This window comes from Psammomys obesus, unplaced genomic scaffold, assembly GCF_907164565.1.
Source record: "Psammomys obesus unplaced genomic scaffold, mPsaObe1.curated_primary_1811, whole genome shotgun sequence".
Classification (NCBI taxonomy): Eukaryota; Metazoa; Chordata; class Mammalia; order Rodentia; family Muridae; genus Psammomys; species Psammomys obesus.
The window spans coordinates 3262572-3281924 of record NW_026595981.1 but is presented as its reverse complement, the minus strand read 5'-3'; the positions used below and the strand labels follow the sequence as shown (position 1 = coordinate 3281924).

At 57.6% G+C, this 19353-nt stretch overlaps 2 protein-coding genes across 3 annotated transcripts; one reads left to right on the top strand and one right to left on the bottom strand.

Moving 5' to 3' along the window:
- The first annotated feature begins 470 nt into the window (after window positions 1-470).
- Window positions 471-4724, top strand: Tp53i13 (tumor protein p53 inducible protein 13). 2 transcript variants are annotated; one of them, XM_055620591.1, is made up of 7 exons: window positions 471-690; window positions 884-952; window positions 1152-1178; window positions 3206-3334; window positions 3599-3796; window positions 3873-4404; window positions 4481-4724. In XM_055620591.1, the coding sequence occupies exons 1-7, from the start codon at window positions 619-621 to the stop codon at window positions 4591-4593; spliced, it is 1140 nt and encodes a 379-aa protein (XP_055476566.1). In that variant the 5' UTR covers window positions 471-618; the 3' UTR covers window positions 4594-4724. The 2 variants fall into 2 exon arrangements, with proteins under 2 accessions (XP_055476566.1, XP_055476565.1); XM_055620590.1 differs by having other exon boundaries at window positions 1152-1193.
- Window positions 4725-5057: 333 nt separating this feature from the next.
- Window positions 5058-13999, bottom strand: Git1 (GIT ArfGAP 1; the record flags this gene model as incomplete). Its single annotated transcript, XM_055619547.1, has 20 exons — window positions 5058-6448; window positions 6590-6653; window positions 6771-6953; window positions 7080-7153; window positions 7262-7348; window positions 7479-7532; window positions 7613-7843; window positions 7961-8113; window positions 8264-8394; window positions 8502-8613; window positions 8962-9059; window positions 9567-9639; window positions 9920-9968; window positions 10144-10170; window positions 11894-11936; window positions 12277-12371; window positions 12451-12668; window positions 13102-13207; window positions 13331-13443; window positions 13856-13999. Coding segments are annotated over 20 exons (2268 nt in total), but the record flags the coding sequence as incomplete, so codon positions are not given.
- Between the last annotated feature and the right edge of the window lie 5354 nt (window positions 14000-19353).

Below are 19353 nucleotides of genomic sequence, written 5' to 3'. Positions count from 1 at the left end.
GGGCTCAGCGAGGGCAGGGATGGGGCGGCGTGAAGGCGAAGCTCCAGAGCCGCGACCCTCTCTCGGGGACAGCTGGGAGTGGCCTTCAGGTCACAGCGAATGTTTAGCCGAAGAGCACAAGGGTCCGCCTGGGTCACCCTTCCCGCCCTTTGCCGGGTTCCCAGATTCCACCCAGGCGACGCAGCTGCGCCCTGCGGGTGGCGCAAACGCGCGGGGACGCTCGTGGGCGGGGGGAGATGGTCCCGTCGGCTCGGACACTGGGAGACCCGCGGGGCGCACAACTTTTCCGGCTGAAGCTCAGGACGCTTGCGCGGGCGGGCCTGGCGGGGGCGTGGCCTGGCGGGGGGGGCGTGGCGCGGCGGGGGCGGGTCTGGCGATAGGCGTGTCGTGGTGGGGGCGTGGCTTAGTCGGAGGCGGGTCTTGGCGGGGGCGTGGCGTGGCGGGGGCGTGGCGTGGCGGGGGCGGGCCTGGCGGTAGGGGGGCGGAGCACGCGGCGGGACGAGGAGGGAGAGGGAGTGTGCGCGAGCCGGGGTCTACGTGGGCGCGCGAGCGGCGCGGGGCCGCGGGGGCGCGCGAGCGGCCCTGCTGCTGGTTGGCGGGACTGGCGGCCCCGCCGAAATGGTTCCTCCTCCTCCACCTCCGCGCCGGTTGCTCCTGGTAGCCCTGGTGGGGCTCCTGAGTGTTTGCGAGGTAGGGCGCCCGGCTCCGGGTAAGGCTTTGGCCGGGGAGCTCCAGGCGCCCGGCTACAACTTTGTCCCGGGAGGAGAGGCGCGCGCGAGGGCATTCCGGGGGGGCCCCCCTTCGGCAGCGACCCTACGCCTGGGGCCGAAAGGGCGGGGCCCTCGCCGAGGCCAGCGCTCAGCTCCTCGCTTGGACCCAACAGGTGGTGGCTGAGCCGGCGGAGGAGGCAGGAACCCGTTGTCGCGAAGGCCTGTGGCCTCTGCCTCCACAGGTAGGAACCCCGGAGGGCCGCGGACCGGAGGGTACGCACAGCCTCTCTGCACCGTCGGTGGTCGCCCTGTTGGGACATCTGTTGGTTCCTCCTGCCCTCAGTCTCCAGCGTCTTCATCTCAGCCCAGGGCGTGGGGCTGGTTGTCCCCTCCACGCCCAACACGAAGTCTCCAGCTGCTTTCTTCTTTCTCCATGTGTAGGTGTTACCAAGAGTGGCTTTCACACAGGTGAGACAAGGACAGGTAAGGATGTTGGTATTCGTCCCCGGGGGCAGAGTGCTCCTCGCAGGTTACTTCTCCCTCCTGGCTCTCAGCTCCATTCTTTACAACTTTGTCCGGAAAGAGGTAAGGCTTCCAGTTGCCCGTCCCAGGTGACGATGGCGAGCCGCTCTGCAGTGTCGCAGGGTCCGGGGTGCTGATGAGCAGCTACACGTGCGGCGAGTAACTCCAGGTGGAACTCTGACGGCAGCAGGTAGCAAAACCGACCCACATCCCGGTGCCGGTGCAGCTTGGAGGTCTCTTGTTTTCCAAGGTTCTGATTTTCTACAAGAGATGGTGTTCTGTCCCTTCAGCTTTGACAAGCAGATGAATAGTGTCTGCGTCACAAAATCCCTCTATCAAGTTAGGAGTGTGTGCTTTACTATGTTGTAAACTGACTTCAACTTTCATGACTGCTCTCTTTTTTTAAAAAAAATAATTTAGGTTTATTTTATGGGTATGAATTTTGCCTGTGTTTTTTTGTTTTTTGTTTTTTTCAAGACAGCATTTCTCTGTGTAGCCGTTGGCTGTCTTGGAACTCACTCTGTAGACCAGGCAACAGAGGTCCACCTGTGTCTGGGTTTCATATAGCCCAGGCTGACCTCAGACTTGCTATGTAGCCAAGGATGATTTGAACTCCTCATCCTTCTGCCTCCACCATCTGACTACAGCGAACCTGCCATGGCTGAGTTCTCCTGCCTGACTTGTCAGGACTTAAATTATCTTCATCTGATTTCTTTTTTTTTTTTTAAGATTTATTATTTATACAACATTCTGCCTGCACACCAGATCTTACTATAGATGGTTATGAACCACCATGTGGTTGCTGGGAACTGAACTCAGGACCTTTGGAAGAACAGCGAGTTGTTCTTAACCTCCGAGCCATCTCTCCAGCCCTTGTCTGATTTCCTAGTTAGTGTGTCTCCATCATAATGGGTCCTCACCACACACGTGAATTCAGGCTCATTTCTGCGGAGATACCTACTTTCTTTTCTCTGTCAGGACCGAAACACGCCGCAGCTATCACCGACCATTTTCAAAGCTCAGTGCAGGAGTTGCAGCACCCACCCCCTGTCCCCTAGCCTTGTCTGCTTTACCCCACGCTCTTTTAGTTAATTAAGCTAGCTGGACTTGGTGGCACAGGCTTTTATAATCCCAGCTGCTTGGGAGGCTGAGGCAGGAGGATTAAAGGTGAACTCAAGGCCAGCCTGGACAACTTTGTATGACTCTGTTTTAAAATTTAAGGGGAAAAAAAGTGAAAAGACAGTCGAGGATATAGCTTGCTGGTAGAGCATTTTGTGTGGGTTCAAATCCCTGGAGCCTACAACAGCCCAACCCAACCCGCACACACACACACACACACACATACACACACATACACACACACACACACACTTTTGCGTTGTATCAGTTTTTTTACTTCGCTGAATTTCTCTTGCTCTACTCCCTGGTCGGGTCTCCTGGCCTAAGGTGGCCCGGAATTCACTGTGAGTCCTGGGCTGGCCTTAAACTTGTCATCTTCTTACATTATGCTCCAAATGGCTGGGATTACAGGTATGCACCGTCACACCCAGCCTTCCCCGAGTTCCTCATACATTCCTCAAGGTGCAGGAATTCTCTTGGTCTTCATCTGAGGGACAGAATCTAGATATGGGACTTGTAGAGCCATTGTTTCACTTTCAGAGAAATAGAGCTGAAGACTGTTCAGGGCCAGGGATGTAGATCAGGGGTGAAAAAAGACCCTGGTATTGCTCTCCAGCACCACAAGTGAGGCCAGGGCAGCATGTTCTGCGTCTAACAGGGTTACTTAGCCATGCTGGCACATGGAGAAGAGAGGTGAATTAGAAAGTGTATGCAAGTACACAAGGCCCTTTGCCCTTCCTGGAAGTGGAAGGGTACTTTCTGATGACCCCTTTATCTTGGAGCCAAGGATGGGAGAAATTGTGATTCTCTGTGAGGGAGCTGGGTCTGGCTTGAGATCTCTGCCTTTCCTCCAGGTTGAGGGCATCGCCTTCTTCTATCACCCCTGTGCCCACCCCTGGCTGAAGCTCCAGCTTGCTCTCTTGGCCCGTGTGTGTGTGGCTAAACCCACACTCATTCCTGACTCCAATCTCACTTGGGACCGGGTAAGTTGTTAGCAAAAAGTGTAAAAAAAGTAAAATGTAAAAAAAAAAAAAAAAAAAAAAGCCAGGCAAAGTGGCCAACGTCTTTAATCTTGCACTTGCACTTTGGAAGCAGAGGCAGGCAGATCTGAGTTTGTGGCCAGCATGGTCTACAGAGTGAGTTCCAGAAGAGCCAGGGCTACATAGTGAAGCCCTGTCTTACAGGCCACCCCTACCCCAAAACTCGGGGGCTCTGTCACCTTAGCTCTCAGTTGCCTTCTTTCATAGCCCTTGGTGCTGGCGGCCTGGGGGACGGCACTGGAGATGTCGTGGATAGAGCCAGCCTGGGTCGCCCACTGGCTGAAGAGGCGGCGTCGGCGGAAGCAGAGGAGGAGTGCGTGGCTTCTCCCCGACACTCTCTCTGGGCCCGCTCCCACGAGGCTAGCCTCCAGCAGAGGGAAGCTGTGTGGGAGACGGTGTGTACAGGTGAGGGTGCTGGGGCCACGCGTGGTGTTGAGAGCACTGGAGCCGGGCAGGCGCTGATCACTCTTCTTCACGCTAGGCCCCGACCCTGGCCTTTGCTCTGCGGAGCTGGAGGCCTCCCGGAGCAGAGGTGACGTCTAAAGGACTCAGGAGGCCCTCTCTCAGTGTTGTCAAGAGAAGAGGGCTCCGGGCTGCCCTTGGTCTCCAATCCACTCCCTCAGGCCTGGGGGTTTCCTTGACCTCACAGAGCCTGAAGGCCCAGGAGCCAACTTTGGGAACCTCATCTGTGGCCCCTGTGTCTCTGATGACGGGGGGACCTGGAGGCAATGGTAGGTCCAGGACAGAAGCTCAGATGCCCAGTGGGCAAGGCAACCCAGGAGGATGTGCCTGTCCTGGTCAGGCTTCCCCAGCTCCTCGAGCCGTAGTACCTCCCCAGGTGGCCCGGGGGCCTACTCCACGCACTGAAGAGGCCGCTTGGGCTGCCATGGCCCTGACTTTCCTGCTGGTCCTGCTCACCCTGGCCACGCTCTGCACGCGACTGCACCGGAACTTCCGCAGGAGCGAGAGTATCTACTGGGGGCCCACGGCAGACAGCCAGGACACGGTGGCCGGTGAGGAGACCCCCACGCCCCCGCGGGTGCGCCCAGCCCCGGAATCCCTTGTCCTTGACCTCTCGCCCTCCCACAGCTGTGCTGAAGCGGAGGCTGCCGCTGCCCTCGCGCCGGCCCAAGCGGTCGCGCAGGCGGCCGCTGCTCCCGCCCACACCGGATAGTGGCCCTGACTCGGAGAGCTCAGACTGAGCGGCCTCGCCCCCTGCCACGTGGACGGCGCCCGGGCGCCACCTGGCTGCCGCGGAGAGGCCCTGCAGGCTTCCTGTGGTGCCCCTCTAGCCTCCCTGATGTGAATCCCTGTCTCTAATTAAATTATTTTAGTATAACTGTGTTGGGCAAGTCACACTCCCTCAGGTCACCAGCCCAGAGCTATCTGGATACCATCAGGCCTATCAGAAACACTTCTAGCGAAGTGGCTTGTGTGTAGCTCCGGCGCTGGCGCTCTTCACTCGCTCATCTTTTTGCGGGTCTCCCCCGCCTAACGCACACTCTTGTCTTCACCCCCAATCCCCGTAGCCCAGCTCTAAACTTGCTGTCCAGCCTCAGCCTCCTAAGCATTCAGATGGAGGAAGGTGACAATGTTAAGTGGCCGGGATGACGAGCCAAACGGAACTACTTGGCTCAGCCCCACCTCCAACCTTAGACATCTGAAGTGGCACATGGTCACTTATTTATTTTTGATACAAATGTACATGACACACGTCTTGACAGCCACCCACCACCACAGGTAGGGCTGGGCCACCGAGGCAAGGTGGTTGGGAGGAGAGCTGGTGGGTGCTGTCAGTGCCTTGCCAGCCTTCCCAGCGGCAGCCAGATCCCCAGGCCTCCAGGGGTCGGGTCACTGTAGTGTAGGTGCAGGTAGTGATGTAGGTGCTGGCCTTGCAGAGGCGAGGGGGAGGGGCTCAGTTCCACAGCCACCAGCTGAGTTGGGGACCCTGGGGAGCCAGCCCCAGGCGCTCTGTCCTCTGCCTGGCCAGCACACTTCCCACAGGGGATGGGGCGAGATGGAGGGAAGTGGTTTTCCTTTTAAGTTTATAGGCAGGGGCACAGGTAGGGGCAGCAACCGGGCCACAGCTGGTGAACCTGACAGCCCCCGTCCCGGAGCAGGGAGAGGGAAGCTGACCCCAACGCTGGTCCCACTACTCCGGTCCCCTTGCCCCTCAAAGCCCCAGGTCGGCCAGGTCTCTGGAACGGCACTGCCGCTCACAAACTCAGTCGCAGGCGCGCGGGGACACCCAGTTACCACAAAGTTAAAATTAAAGGGTAGGGAGACTTTCCAGTGTTTGCTGCTGGGGACCCTGGCACACAAGTTGGGGCCTGTGCTCTAGGCAGGGGCCATTTGGCATGAAAGAGCAGCACGGGGGGGGGGGGCTGATGGCTACAGGGCAGAGACATCCAGAGATAATGTACAAAGGAGGGGGATGCCCCTGCTCAGCCCCCCTAGGGCTAGACTGGCTCATGGGGATAGGGTGCAGATGGAGGAGCTGCCCCGTCTGAAGTGTCCCTGTCCCACCCTTTGCTGAGGGTGCCCTGGAAGGCAGGGTGAGGGGCCGGGAGGGAGTCCTTGAGGCTCCTGCACATTAGCAGGGCAGGGATGCTATGTACAGGGGGAGGGGTGTGGAGTGTCGGGGACAAAAGCCCCTGACATCTCACATTCCCATCCTTGGGGCTTGAGGGGGTGGGCACCAGGGCACCTGGATGCCAGAGGAGAAAATGCGGCACTAAGGGCACTTGTGCCAGTGGCTCTTGTTGGGGGTGGGTTAGTGTCTGGAGTGGCCCAGCTCCCATGGCCAGTGAGGTCCCCGGGTGTGGGTGAGGGCAGGGAAAGTGGTCACTGTTTCTTCTCTCGGGTGGTGATGGTGACCAGCTGCTTGGCAGCCTTGGCGATGTCATAGGCGCACTGGATCACTTGCTGAGTCAGTAGCTGGAAGTCCACCGGGGCACCGGGCTCTGGAGGCACAGTCTTCCGGCACTCACTCTGCAGCCGGTAGGCGCTGGCGTTGAGCAGCCGCAGTGAACTGCGCACAGGCTCCAGGGCTGGCCTCTGCAGGGAGGAGCAAGGAGAGGCTGAGCCCTGGACTTTACACCCGGTTTCTGATTGAGGCTCAGCGTGCTCACCTCTACCCAGCAGCAGCCGGGGCACCTGCACATGTCCCACCCACTTCTGCATCTGTGGCCCCTGTACCTTTGGGAAGAGAGAGGCCATCTCAGTCACAGCCAAATGGATCTTTTCTGAACAGGGCACAAAGCTGTCAGGGGAGAGGAGTTGGATGAGTGATTTCTCAGCGTCCCAGTCAAGAGGATCCCAGCAGGTGTCCCTTCCACCCCAGGACCAAGAGGTTAGCAGGAACCTGTGCCCACCCTACCTGTCATGCTTGAACTCCTGGGCTGCCCGCAATAGTTCCTGGATGTTCTTGGTGACCTGCTCTGTCTTTAGGATGACATCTTCAGTGCTGGGGAGCCCGGGGTCTAAGTCTCCATCCAGGCTCTCCAGCTCAGGGTGCAGCTCATCCTCCTTGCCCAGCTCTAGGAAGCGCTTCCCTTCAAGCCTAAGCCCGAGTGGGGAGAGAAAAGAAGCCATTTCAGCCGCTGACGGCTTGCCTGCACTGTCTGGCTAGGGCCTCACCACCTCCCTCCAGGTGCTGGCAGGGTGGGGAGGACCACAGGTGTCTCACCCAAGCAGAGGGTCCCCACTCTGCGTGTTCTCATAGTCACTGTCTGCGCCACTGCCATGGCGTGAAAGCTTGCTCTGGAGGGTGGAGGGGAGGGTGGGGGTGAGCACGCCTTCCTGGACCTGCACCAGCCCACACACTGCCCCCGGGCACACACTGCCCCCGGGCACTGGGATGGAAATTACCGCATGGCGACTTCCTTCTTGAGAGCACGACAGCAGTGGGGATGAGGGAGTGAAGGGCACAGAAGAGGCAGACACCCCCTTCCGGATCTGAAAGCCAGGGCATGGCCAGAGTCAGTGTCCAGCTGTGGCCCAGTGCGTGTCCCGGCGCAGCCTGACAGCTGCCGGGGCTGGTGGTGCACTGGGGCAGGGCCACCCTCCTTCCCCTGGTCCCGCTTACCCGGTAATGGCCAGCAGGGATGTGCACTGAGTAGATGGCATCATCTTCCAGCTCCTGTGGGAGGCAGCAGTGTCAGGACAGCCTTCTGTCAGTGAGACCCTCATCTCCCCACCCACGGCCCACGGGCTGCTCACGGTGCTGTGGAAAGGCTGGAGCCGCGTGCTGAGCTCGTCCCCAGGTGCACCTCCAAAAGGCTTCAGGGCGGAGCCCGGCTCATACATGGAGAAAGCCTGGCGGTCCCTGCGGTGAGTGCTCCCTCCGGGCCCCATGGCTGTGTGTTCTGCCCGATCACTGGGAAGTGAGGGTGCAGGCACTGGCCCTGCCGGCTGCCGGAGCTGCAGGTTCTCTGCCTGCAGTTTGTTGATCTGAGTGTACACAGTGGTGTCCAACTCTGGGTCAAGGCAGGTACCACCTTTGGAAAGGGGGACCTGACTCCCAGAGCCCTGGATGTTTTCTTGCACGCCCCCAGCCCCAGTGCTCACCTCCCTCTGTAGCTTCCGGAGCTCATCGCTCAGGCTGCTGTTGACCTTCATGAGCTGCTGCACTTTGGCCTCAGAGGTGGCCAGCGCCTTCTTTAGCTCCAGGTACTCCTGCAGCGTCACAGCCCCGTCAGACAGGTCTGAAGAGTCCATGCTCTGCAGAGACAAAAGCCAGGTGGTCTCAGGGCAGAGGCTGACCAGATCCTTTGATTTAAAGACCCTGGGCTGGATACAGCACGAAGCTGGGTCCAGAAAGACCACAACAGAGGAGAGTGTGGAAGGGAACAGCAGGGACAGTATTCAGACCCTGGCGCGGTTGTTCCGTGTGGCACCCGTGCTGGGCAAAGGCTCCTGGTCAGTGTCCTCATCGGAAGCCACGCTATCATAGTCATGCTGGTCGTCCAGGTCACTGGTCCGTGCAGGCAGCTCCAGGTTTTCTAAAGACACAATGTCTGTCACTTGGGGCTTTAAGCCACACAGAGCACTTATCAAGATCCCGGGCAAAGGTGACACCTGGGTTTGGAACACGCCTTGGCCTGCCCACCTGTGGGGCTGCTGAGACTCTTGCCCTGCTGCCTCCGCTTGGCCTCACTGAGAATGTCGATGATCAAGGTTGCAAACTCCCGGGCATTAAAACGGGCCAACTTCTGTCGTCCCTGCAAGGCAGAGAGGGCAAGGCCAGCATGAGGGGCCTCTCTTAGTAGCAGGACCCTGCCACCCCATCTATTCACAGCTAAAAACATCCCAGCTCAGCATCATCTAGGTGGTCCGCAGTGAGCAGCAAAGGCTTAAGGCACCCAGGAGAGCCCTCAGAAGAAAGGCTGAGCACCCACCAGTGCTAGAGAATAGCTTCATCCCATTCCTAGTCTAACCCTGAGGGAGGCCTCAGGAGACCTGGCCTGGGTGCCAGCCCACCTCCAACTAAGGAAGGGCAAGGCTCTCAGAAAAAGAGGAAAAAAAAAAAAAAAAAAAGATAGCCAGGCCTCCCGCCTATCCCCACTCACCTGATTCCGAGTGGCTGAGTACTCAGGGTTGACTGGCAGGAAGGGCACAGCGCTGCGCTCTGTCACCAGGGTGCTGTGGTTTTGGGTGGCCAGCCACACTGTGGGGGAGGGGCAAGGAGCAGATCACCCATTGTGACTGGGGCCTCAGAGAAGAGGTGGAGAAACACTGAGAGAGATCCCCTCCCAGGCCCTCCCTATTCCCACTGAGCCAGTGTCACAGGAAGCAGGGGTCTCCTGAACACAAAAGCTGGGCAGGCCCAGTGAAGTCCGCCCACTGACGAACAGAACAAGGCAGCGCTCACAAGCCCAGACCCAGAGTTTGGGGTGGAATCTGGCTGTGGCCAGGAAGGAGTGATGTGGGGGTGGGGGTTGGGAGTGGGTGGAGCAGGGCTGGGGAGACAGCCAAAGTGGGAGGTAGCCAGAGCAAGAGCTTTAGTGTCTGGTGGGCAGGGAGGCAGCTGGCTGCCTACAGCTCAGCACTGCCCAGCGGGGGATGGCAGGGACCTACCCCAGCAGGCCTCACAGCGGCCTCAGCCCAGCTACCCATCCTCAGTCCCCTGAAGGACGGGTCTCTTCCTCTTTGTAATAGGACCCTTGGCACTCACCAGCATCGTTTTCTCTCCGATCCACCTCATCATACACGTCCATGGCAAGTTCTTCAAAAAGCCGGTTGCTGAGCTAGAGGCAGAGAGGGACCCAGGTCAGTCAGGATGTGTGATTTGGGCAAGCCTCATGATCCCTGGGTCACCCACTAAGCCTGTCTTAGAACTGAGGGGTGGATGGTGGTTTATACGCAAGGAAGAAAAGGAGTCCAGGCCATCTCCTCTCAGAGGTGAGGCTCTGGATACAACACTTGGAGCGCAGAACCAGGATCAAGGACAAGGGCCTGGGGAAGTGATGGGAGGCGGCGGGCAAGGCTGGAGAGGGCCACTCTCCTAGCTTATAGGGGCAGACTCACTCCTTGCAGCTTCTTCTTGGCAGCTTTGGCCAATTCAGATAGATCCAGGCTGTGAACAAAGAAGGGAGAAGGAGAGGCCAGATGTCAGAGATGGCCTGGCCCCTGCTGACTGTCTCCCAAGCATGCAGGGAGTTCAGGGAGATGAAACCCTGAAGCCACACACCAAGCCTCCCTCCAACCCCCTTCCCAAGCGTCATAGCCTGGCAGCCAGCAGGTGCAGGTACCTCTGAGACATGCACTTTTGCCGAGATCTAATCCAGGAAGGCAGCAAAAGGAAGAATAGGACAGAGCAGCAATTATCCAGGAGCAGGCAGCACTCGCCCTCACATGTCAAGCTCGGACACATCTCCACACACGCCCAACATGGAGCATGCAAGGCACCCTGGCTCCCCAGCTGGTTCCTCTATCCACCAAGGTCTGCCTCTTTCTCAGATCCACAACCCCCAGTTCTGCCCTCGTTTCTTCTGGTCTGGGCTTTTAGAAATCTATCTCTAGGTGGCTGGAGAGATGGCTCAGTGGTTAAGAGCACCGTCTGCCCTTCTAAAGGACCAGGGTTCAATTCCCAACACCCACATGGCAGCTCACAACTGTGTGTAACTCCAGTTCCAAGGGATCTCACACCTTCACACTGATGTACATAAAATTAAATTATTAAAAAGAAATCTATCTCTACATCCAGGCTTGCCCTTTCTCATCCAGTGGCCAGAGTGCTAACTCCTGGCTCTACTCTCTGCCTTAAAACAGCTCAACAGTAGCATGCACATAGAACACAGCCCGATACCACGCTTCTTCATAATGCACTATGCACATAATGCATCTGCTATACTTACTATTCTCAACATCCCCCAAGGGGCAATCATCCCCATTTTGAGATGAGCCTAAGGCTCTAAGAGGCTAAGATGACCCTAAGAGGCTAGGTAATCTGCTTCAAGACACAGGCAGGTGGTAGCATACGGTCAGAAATCACAGCCACGCCGGGCACTCCGCCGTCAGGCCGGTTGTGCTCTTGCTGAGCTTCCCCGCAGGGTGGTCTCCCCTGGCTCTTGCCAGTCCCATTCCCTCACACCATGCTGTGCCCACAGCTGCCTGCGGTCCCCACCTCTGCACCCTAGCCCCTCTTGCTGCTGCCCCACCTGTTTGGTTGTAACTCAGGGTGGAGTGATGCCTGCATTACCTCAGTGCCCCTCGTGCAGCAGCTGGCTGAGAAGGTGCTAAGTTAAAACCACTGAGTCTGCGTCCATGTGTGTATGTTTTGACTATACTTTCAAACACACACACACACACACACACACACACACACACACACACACACACACTACCAGGCAGACCAGATTAGAGAGGTGGAGTTGAATTTCAGGGTCTCAGAACAGGAGAGTTCTGTGTTCAGGGCTCTAACTGCGCAGCCTGACTGGCCCACCTGTCTGCATAGGCTGTGATGGAAAACCTCTCCTAAGGCCAGAGGCCATGCCCGGCATGAAGTTCTAGTCCTCTGAGGGCCACTAGGTGGCGCCAACTCCTGTCCTGCCAACGGAGTGAGTGGCTGGGGGTATCTTCCACAGCCTGGGTACCTTGAGGCCTCTGAGATCAGAGGCAGAAATTCATCATTACTGCCCTGTCTGGGATTCCTGCCTAGTGGGGAGCACACTGGAGTCTGGGCCAGTAGTCCTAAAGCCAGCCGGTTCCCAAAGGCCACACAACAGGTCTGAACACAATGGTCCGACCAACTGGGCCCTTCCTGTAACTAACCCCCAGATCTTAACCACCACAAGGCTCACACGCACTGTGTGTGCTGAACTGACATTTCTCACCTGCCTCGATCTACAGCAGCTGGGGGCTAGGCTGTCAATTCCTGTGTTGCTTGTCACCACAGGCATAGTGGGGTGCCAGGCCTCTAAAGCCTGGAAAGTGGTAGGGCCCTGGGTTAAGCCACCTTGACGTCTAATAGCTGGAAAGGGGCACCAGGTAGGCACTCACCTGTCAGCCATCTGTGGGATGATGTAATGCCCATTCTTGTGATCTGAACAAAAATAAAAATGCCAAGTCACTGATGCCAGGTGGCGCTAGCATCCAGGAGCCCACCTCACTGCCACTAGCAGGGCTTGACACTTGGAAGTGTCAGAGGAAATGGGGGAGGGCAGGATACCCCAAGAGCATTGGAAGCTGGCTGGAAGTCAGGCCCACCCCCACTCCTTGGCCCCAACATACTTGCAGCAACCCAGAGCCTGCAGCAATTTCACAGGAGCCAGTTGCCTAGCAACACAGTTCCCCAGCTGGCTTTGTCACTATGGCACCTGCTGCTGGGTGTGTCTGGGTCCCACCTGCCCGGCCTAGTCAGGACCAGCTCATTCTCTGCTCACCAGGCTTTCGTCCACAGAGGTAGAAGGCCAACCGGTCAGTGAGCTCATACTGGCACTCAACTAGCCTTTCTGCCAGTTCGTGGTGCCCCGCCTGCCTGTGGGGAGGGACATGGCTCAGCCCTCCAGCAGCAGCCCCCTCCCCTCCCCTCCCCTCCCCCTTTAGCTGGTTCTCACCTGGCATAGTCGATGGGTGTGCGGCCATTGACATCGGGGGAGCCGGGGTCAGCCCCGTACACTACCAGCAGCTCAGCCTGCAGTGTCTGCCCTGCCTTGGCAGCCACGTGTAGAGGTGTAGTGCCCTTTTCTGGGTGGAAGAAGTTGGCCTGGGCCCCCAGGGAGAGCAGACGCAGACATGTCTCCAAGTTGCCTGTTCGCACACTCGAGTGTAGTTGCTGCGAGGTGCGGTGCGGTAAGCGAGGGTGAGTCCATACGCGTGCGCCCAGGGGGCCTCCCCACACACCCGGCTGTGCCCGGGACTCCCACCAGCTCCCGGGGGCCTCGCCGAAGCTGGGCCATGTCAGGCAGGCCAATTAACAACAGTGCTACCGTCCCGCTCCTCCACGGGCTCCGCCCGGAGCAGGTGCTCTCCTGTTCTACTGAGGAAGTGAAGGCTCTATCGAGCGAGGCAAGGATCCCCGGTTTTCCCAGTGTTCATGTGGCACATAGGAGGCCTCATGTGTCCCCTTGGGAGAGGAGGCATCTCAGCCACCTGCAGCGTGACACAGCCCCAGGGGTAGCTGCACTTCCTGTCTTCCCTAGCCCTAGGCTGTCTCTGGGACCTAAGACTCGGGGTGTCATGGGTGTGGAAAGAGGGGGCCCTCATACCTTGCTGAGGTCTTTGGCGGTGACCCCATCGTCCTCACGGCAGGGAAGCTTGTGCACAAACGCCAGCATCTGGTACTTTGCCCTGATGAACTCTGACTTGATGGGGCTGCATAAGGCAGTGGGAGCAGAGCTTAGGAAGGCTACCTTTCAGGCCCATCCCGCCGCCCCTGTCCTGCTGCCCCTGTCCCGGAGCGCATGGCCTGCCCAACGCCCCTGCAGCCCCACTCACTGGACTTTGTCTTGCGGGTTGGCTTTGCGCCGGCCACTCTGCACTTGTGCAGGGTCCAGCAGGGAGTGCTCCCAGATGGAGTTGGCCCCATTGCTGGCAAGCGTGTGCACCATCTGTGGGGAAGAGATGCCAAGCAAGAGAGTGCCCACTGCATGCTGGGCACTGGGACAGACAAACCCAGAGTGCCGGCTGCAGCTGGAAACCCCAGCAAGGGCCCTACTATGTGCCTGGTATGGATGGCCTCTATCCAGGCCACACACCTGTTAAGCACTTCGTGCTGGCTTACCTTGGTGGGTTTGCCAAGGTTCAGAGAGTTTAAGCAACTTGTTCAATACACTCACTGTCTAAGATAAGCATCCAAGTTAATGAGTAGACACTATAGGGAGAGGGGCGAGGTAGCAAGACTCAGGGTCATACTCTGTGTTAGATGGCTGCTGTCCTGGGAGCTGTCGATTAGGAACAGGTATGTGTGTGGCCGAGGATACCTGGACACTGCATGCTGGGAAGGACAGTCTCTGGTCCTACCTGTAGCAGTGTGGGAGGCCAGGCGCTGTGACGAAGGTGCTTGACAATGGAGATGTGGCGTCCCAGGCTCCGGTGCACACTGCAGCACTCGTCACAAACCAGTACACCTCTGCTGATGGACGCCCAGCCAGGGTCTGTGGAGCAGAGTAGGGAAAGTCAGCTGAGGCCAGAGGCGAAAGGCACTGCCCTGAGGCAGAGCCCCTGCCCTGGCCTGGCACACTCACTCAGTCTCCCCGGGAGCCTAGAAGCGGGATGCCAGGCTTTGCCTCTAAGTCCCTGTACCTCTGGGAATGCATGGTCTCCAGGGCTCCTCAGTGGATACAGCTTCCTAACTCCCAGCCACTGCTACCAGTTTCACAGCCTCTCCTCAGGGATTAAGACTGCTGCCCAGCCATTCCACAAGGAGGCAGGAGCCTCGTGTGGAAGAGGACTGTAATGCCATGTATCATACAGTTCTGGGTCTGCTCCTGTTGGACCCCACCTGACAGACTGGTTCCTACCCCTGCTCTGACAAAGGTGAGAGGCCCCAGCCTCATGCCAACCATCACTGTGGGTTACAGCCTTCAGGATAGACAGGGCAATGGAACGAACCTTGGCTGAATACACACTATTTACTGGCCAAGTATCTCGCCTATGATTCCTTTCAAGAGTGCTATCTTGCTCTACAGATGAGGATTAAGTGGCTCAGGGAGGTCAAAGGGCTCACTCAAGGTCACAGCTCATAAGGAGAACTGCCAGACGCAGAGCCAGGCACTTCAATGTCAGAGAGCAGGCCAGCCTAAATGCACTGCCCTCTGCCCCTGCAACCTCAGGACCAGTCTGGGGAGCCATTCTCCAGTCCTGGGGGGAGAAATGAACTTGGGAAACAGGACTAGGGAGGAGCTGCTGGGTGGTAGAGATGCCACCAGCCCAAGCCCCTCTGGAGCAGGGGAGGAGACAACTGCACACAGCTCAGGCTACAGAAAGGAAAGGTCATGGGGGAGAAAGCCGCCATTGTGTGCTGTCCAGAGTGGGGGCGGGGAGCGGCTCTCCCAGAACACTTTGCTCTGCCCAGGCCCCCACCCAGGCTCAGGAAGCCTTGTTCTGGGGGGGGGGGGGGAGTTGGCGTTCTGCCTTGCCTTATTAGAACTCAGGATAAGAGTTGGACAGGCTTGGGATAAAGGTGATCTCTCCCAACCAGAAGGCGATTCTAGGGCCCCTAGAGCCAGTGTCTCTGCCAAAGCTCCCAGAATCATGACTGAGTCAGGGGGAAGTCCTGCCCATGTTGGAAAGCTGTCCTTGGATCCAGGCTTCTTTTGGGACTTCTCAAAACAAGGCAATCAGGGATGTACAGTGACCAGCACACCCCTTCAGAGGGCCTGATTTTAAGACGGGGGTGGGGGGTGGGGGGAATCAGACACCTCTGCCAAGAGGGGGAGCCCTAGAGTACTTTTGTGTCGGTTTTACCCAAACAATGAGAACCACGAACCACCCCCCCTCCGCCCCATCAAGGCTTGGAAAACTCCCTTCCCCCACTCCCAACCACCACTGGGTCAGGGGGTCTGCCTGCCAGTCACCTCCTACAGCCCAGGCAGGAAGCGGGAAATGATGCAGCCTAAATTCCTCTTGTTGAAGAGGTAGGGTTTCCTGTGAGTGGGGAGACGCCCAGGTCAGGATCAGAAGCAAGCAGTCCCAGGCCTGTGGCCCTTGTGGAGAAGCTAGGCCTGCTCAATATCCAGGGCCAGTGGTCCCTGGACCTCAAGCTCACAGGCTTTTGTGGCATCTTCTCCCTGATGGAGAAGGGTCCTCCTTTCCTCTGCTGTGACATCTAGCTGGAAGTGTGGGCAGGGGACACTGTTGGTCTGGGCCACACTGGTGCAAGCTCAGCTCTGGATGACATAGATACACTAACAATTCTATCAACTGTCCATCCTAACAATTTCTACCTGCACTCTGGGACCAAATGACCTTGGCTGGGCCAGAGTTCCAAACCCCACCTCTGCCAGTTCTGAAGTGGAAGGGCCAGGAAGGGTTTCCTAAAAAGCTCCTGACAAACTTGGACAGAGGGTGGGAAATGTTGGGTTAGAGGAGTTGCTGTCTTCCTCTAGCTGCTCCACAGGCAGGTAAGGGTTAATATGTGTGGCCAGGAATCAGAAGGGACATCAGAATAGAGTAACTGATGTCACCACAGATCATCTAAGTCCTCTAATGTAAATTCATGCCACCACCAAAAGCCACCAGTGGCTTCTAGGGCCAGCAGGTCTGCACGTAAATCCAGCTTCAGGCTTCTCCTGCTCTAAGCTAAGGGCCAAGCCCTTGGAAGATGAGAGGAAAAACAAGCTATGCTGAAAGCAGGTAAGAGGAATCCAAGGGGACAGAGGTCAGAGCGGTGGTTACTGTTGGGGGTGTGGTCAGAGGTGGAAGCTATGGAGAGCTATGGAAACGCTGTATACATTGAGAAGAGTGGTGGCCATGAAACCCACAGGACAGCCAGACTTGGTGGCGCATGCCTTTAAATCAAGCACTAGGGAGGCAAAGGCAGGTGGATCTCTGTTAGTTTGGGCTGGCCTATATAGGGAGAAAGAAAGAAAGAGAAAGAAAAGGAAAGCAAGAGAAAAAAGAAGAAAAAAGTTTTACCTGAAAAAAAAAAAAAAAAAAAGAACCAAAAGCCAGCTAGGCATAGTAGTACACACCTTTAATCCCAGCACTCTGGAGGCAGAGGCAGGTGGATCTCTCTGAGGCCTGCCTGGTCTACAGGGCAAGTTTCAGGTCAGCCAGGATTCCACAGAGAAACCCTGTCTTGACACACACACAAAGAAGCAAAAGACTATCATTTGTCCTAACCCTTGGAAGAGAAGAAATGGGTCTGGTTTTTTTGGGGTGGTGGTGGTGGTGCTCTTTTGGTTTATTCAAAACAGTGATTCTCTGTTTTGCTGTGTAGCCTTGGCTGTCCCGGACTTGCTCTGTAGACCAGGCTGGCTTTGAACTCAGAGTTCCACCTGCCTCTGCCTCCCTGAGTGTTGGGATCACAGGCGTGAGCCACCAAACCCAGCTTGGCAAATGAGTCTGTAATGTTGCCCTGCAGCATAGTCCCCAGCTGATGGTCAGCTCTGGTCACTTACAGGCTGGGAATCTGGAGGTCTTTACCCCAGTCTACAAGTGCAAGGCTGACGGAAAGGCGTGGGCTGAGAAGTGAGCCTGCGAGCCAGGCCAGAACTCTTGGGACCAAGGTAATGAGGTAGAGCGGGTAGAGGCAAAGAAAATGAGCAGTCAAGGTTCTCCAGTGCACCTCTTCTTGGATTCCCAATGCCGGCAGGGGCACGGAGCCTGAAACCTGCTAATAGGCAGGAGCTGCCACAGTGGCCACACTGTGTCCAGATACCTTGCAACACATTCACACCTGTCTCTGACACAGGCTGTGCCCCTCCTGCCTCCATCACTCTGCAAGTTAATAAACTACAAAAGGGCCATGATCCCATCCCATGAGCTCACTACATAGCCCCAGCTGGCCCGGAGATCTGCCTGCCTCTGCCTCTGAAGTGCTGGGTTTAAAGGCGTGGGCCACCATAGCCAGCCTACAGCACAGCTCTGTCACAGTGCTCTGTGACTCTGGGCTAGAGCTACACTGGGACCTACGCGTCTACCGGCTGTATGGCACGTACATGTATCGCAGAGGGATCACATATGTGGCATTCGAGAATGCTGGGCACACCCGTGCTCTCTTGCCCAGGATGCGATAGGCCCAGACCTAGAGTGCTGCTGTCCGCCAGAGCCAGTGTGGTATAGAGAACTCCTGACAAAGAGCAACACTTGAACCTGGGGAGGGGCCGCCACGTGCCGATCATGACATGCGAGGTGCTAAGGTGGGATAATGGGAAGACCGCCACCGTTCTGCCCCTCTGCTTGGAGGTTCACATTCTGGATCGGGGGAAGAAAGAGAGTCCTCGGGCAGGCCTACCCCTGTCACATGAGGACGGGGGCTATGAGCTCAGCAGCCTAACATCTAACACACCCTGTTCCTCCCAGCACCCACTGGGTGTCCAGAGGCTCCGGCCAGACAGCCACAGACAACACAGAAGAGAAAGGCTTTGCTGATGCTATCTTTCAGGCCTCTGCCCCAGAAGCAGGAATGCAGACTGGGAAATGGGAGGGCTCTCAAAATCCATTTCCATTCCACCTTCATTGCTTTACAGTTGAGGAAACCGAGGCACAGAGTGAGCAAAGTGTCACAGGGTAAGCTAGAAACAAAGGCAATACCAGTCCCCAAGCGCCCCTGATGGTACCTGCTTGGGCCCCTGGGCTAATCCCACAGAGGCACAGAACAGCCTGGAGAGATGCATAGTTCTTCCCTTCCAGGCAAACCTATGGCCAGGGGAAGAAAGTCATCTTTTCCAGTTAACTAGGGGTAAGGACATCCATCTGTAAATGGATCCTCCAGGGCCCTCCAAAACACGGCATGCCCTAAGGAGGTCTCAGGGCCAGTCATCTCCATGCTCACACCCCTGCCAGCTATGCACAACTCCCAAGACTCCAGTTTAGGCCACAGGAACTACAGGACCATCACCTCTTGGGCTCCTACTATCAGATCCTGGGATTTCTAAGGGGTGACTGCAAGTTATGGGCCCTCAAATCAGCACTCTACACTCTCCCTCAATCACATCTACAGTCCTCCAGAGTTCTTAAGACCCCGGGCCGTGTGAGAGGCAACTTTTACGGAGGATGGGCAAAGGCCAGAGCTTGCTTCCTCCGGTCAGCTGCTGAGTCCCATCACTGGCTGTGTCCTCCCAAATAAGGGACCAGCCTGGTGAGCTGCTGCCCTCTCTTTACCTCCTCAGCAAGCCAGGGCCTTTCACACCAGCCCAGACCCAACTCCATTGGGAAGCAGTATGTAAGTGCAGCCTGCCCGGTTAGCTGGACAAGGGGAGCCCAGGTACCCCTCACCACTTTCTCCTACCCAATGGGCCGGAGACAAGGAAGGACCAGTCTCTAGACTGAGGCACCACCTAGCACACCTTCTCAAACAGGCCTACCCGGAACAGGAAAAGCTGAGTCTAGCTGTTCCCAGGCACCAGCAGGCCTGGAGATGCTTCCGGGGAAGATGCCCATGCTTAGATTGTTCCTCAACACCGAGCCCCACAAGGAGCCCCAGCCTTGGGAATCAGGGGCTGGGTGTCCTAAAGCAGCCCCCCGCCCCCCGTCAGGCGCTCCGGAGGAACCCACACCCAGGCTCCCTGCGCTCCGCCGCTCCGGCGGGTCCGCGGGCCATGTGAGCAGCAGGTGCAAGACGCGGGGGAGGTAGGGATGACACACACCGTGCTGGCGCCCACCTCCCACGGCCGGCCGGCCTCCGCCACGGCCCTCCTGCCACACCAGGCTGGCGCTTCCGTCTGGATGCCGAGATGGAGGTGGGAGGCGGTTCCCTCCCGTCCACCGGCTCCAACGCACAGCGCCCCCCGCAGCCGGCCCTCCCGCCAAGGACGCCGCTCCGCAGTGGCCCCCGCCCCGCCCTCCGGCCCCGC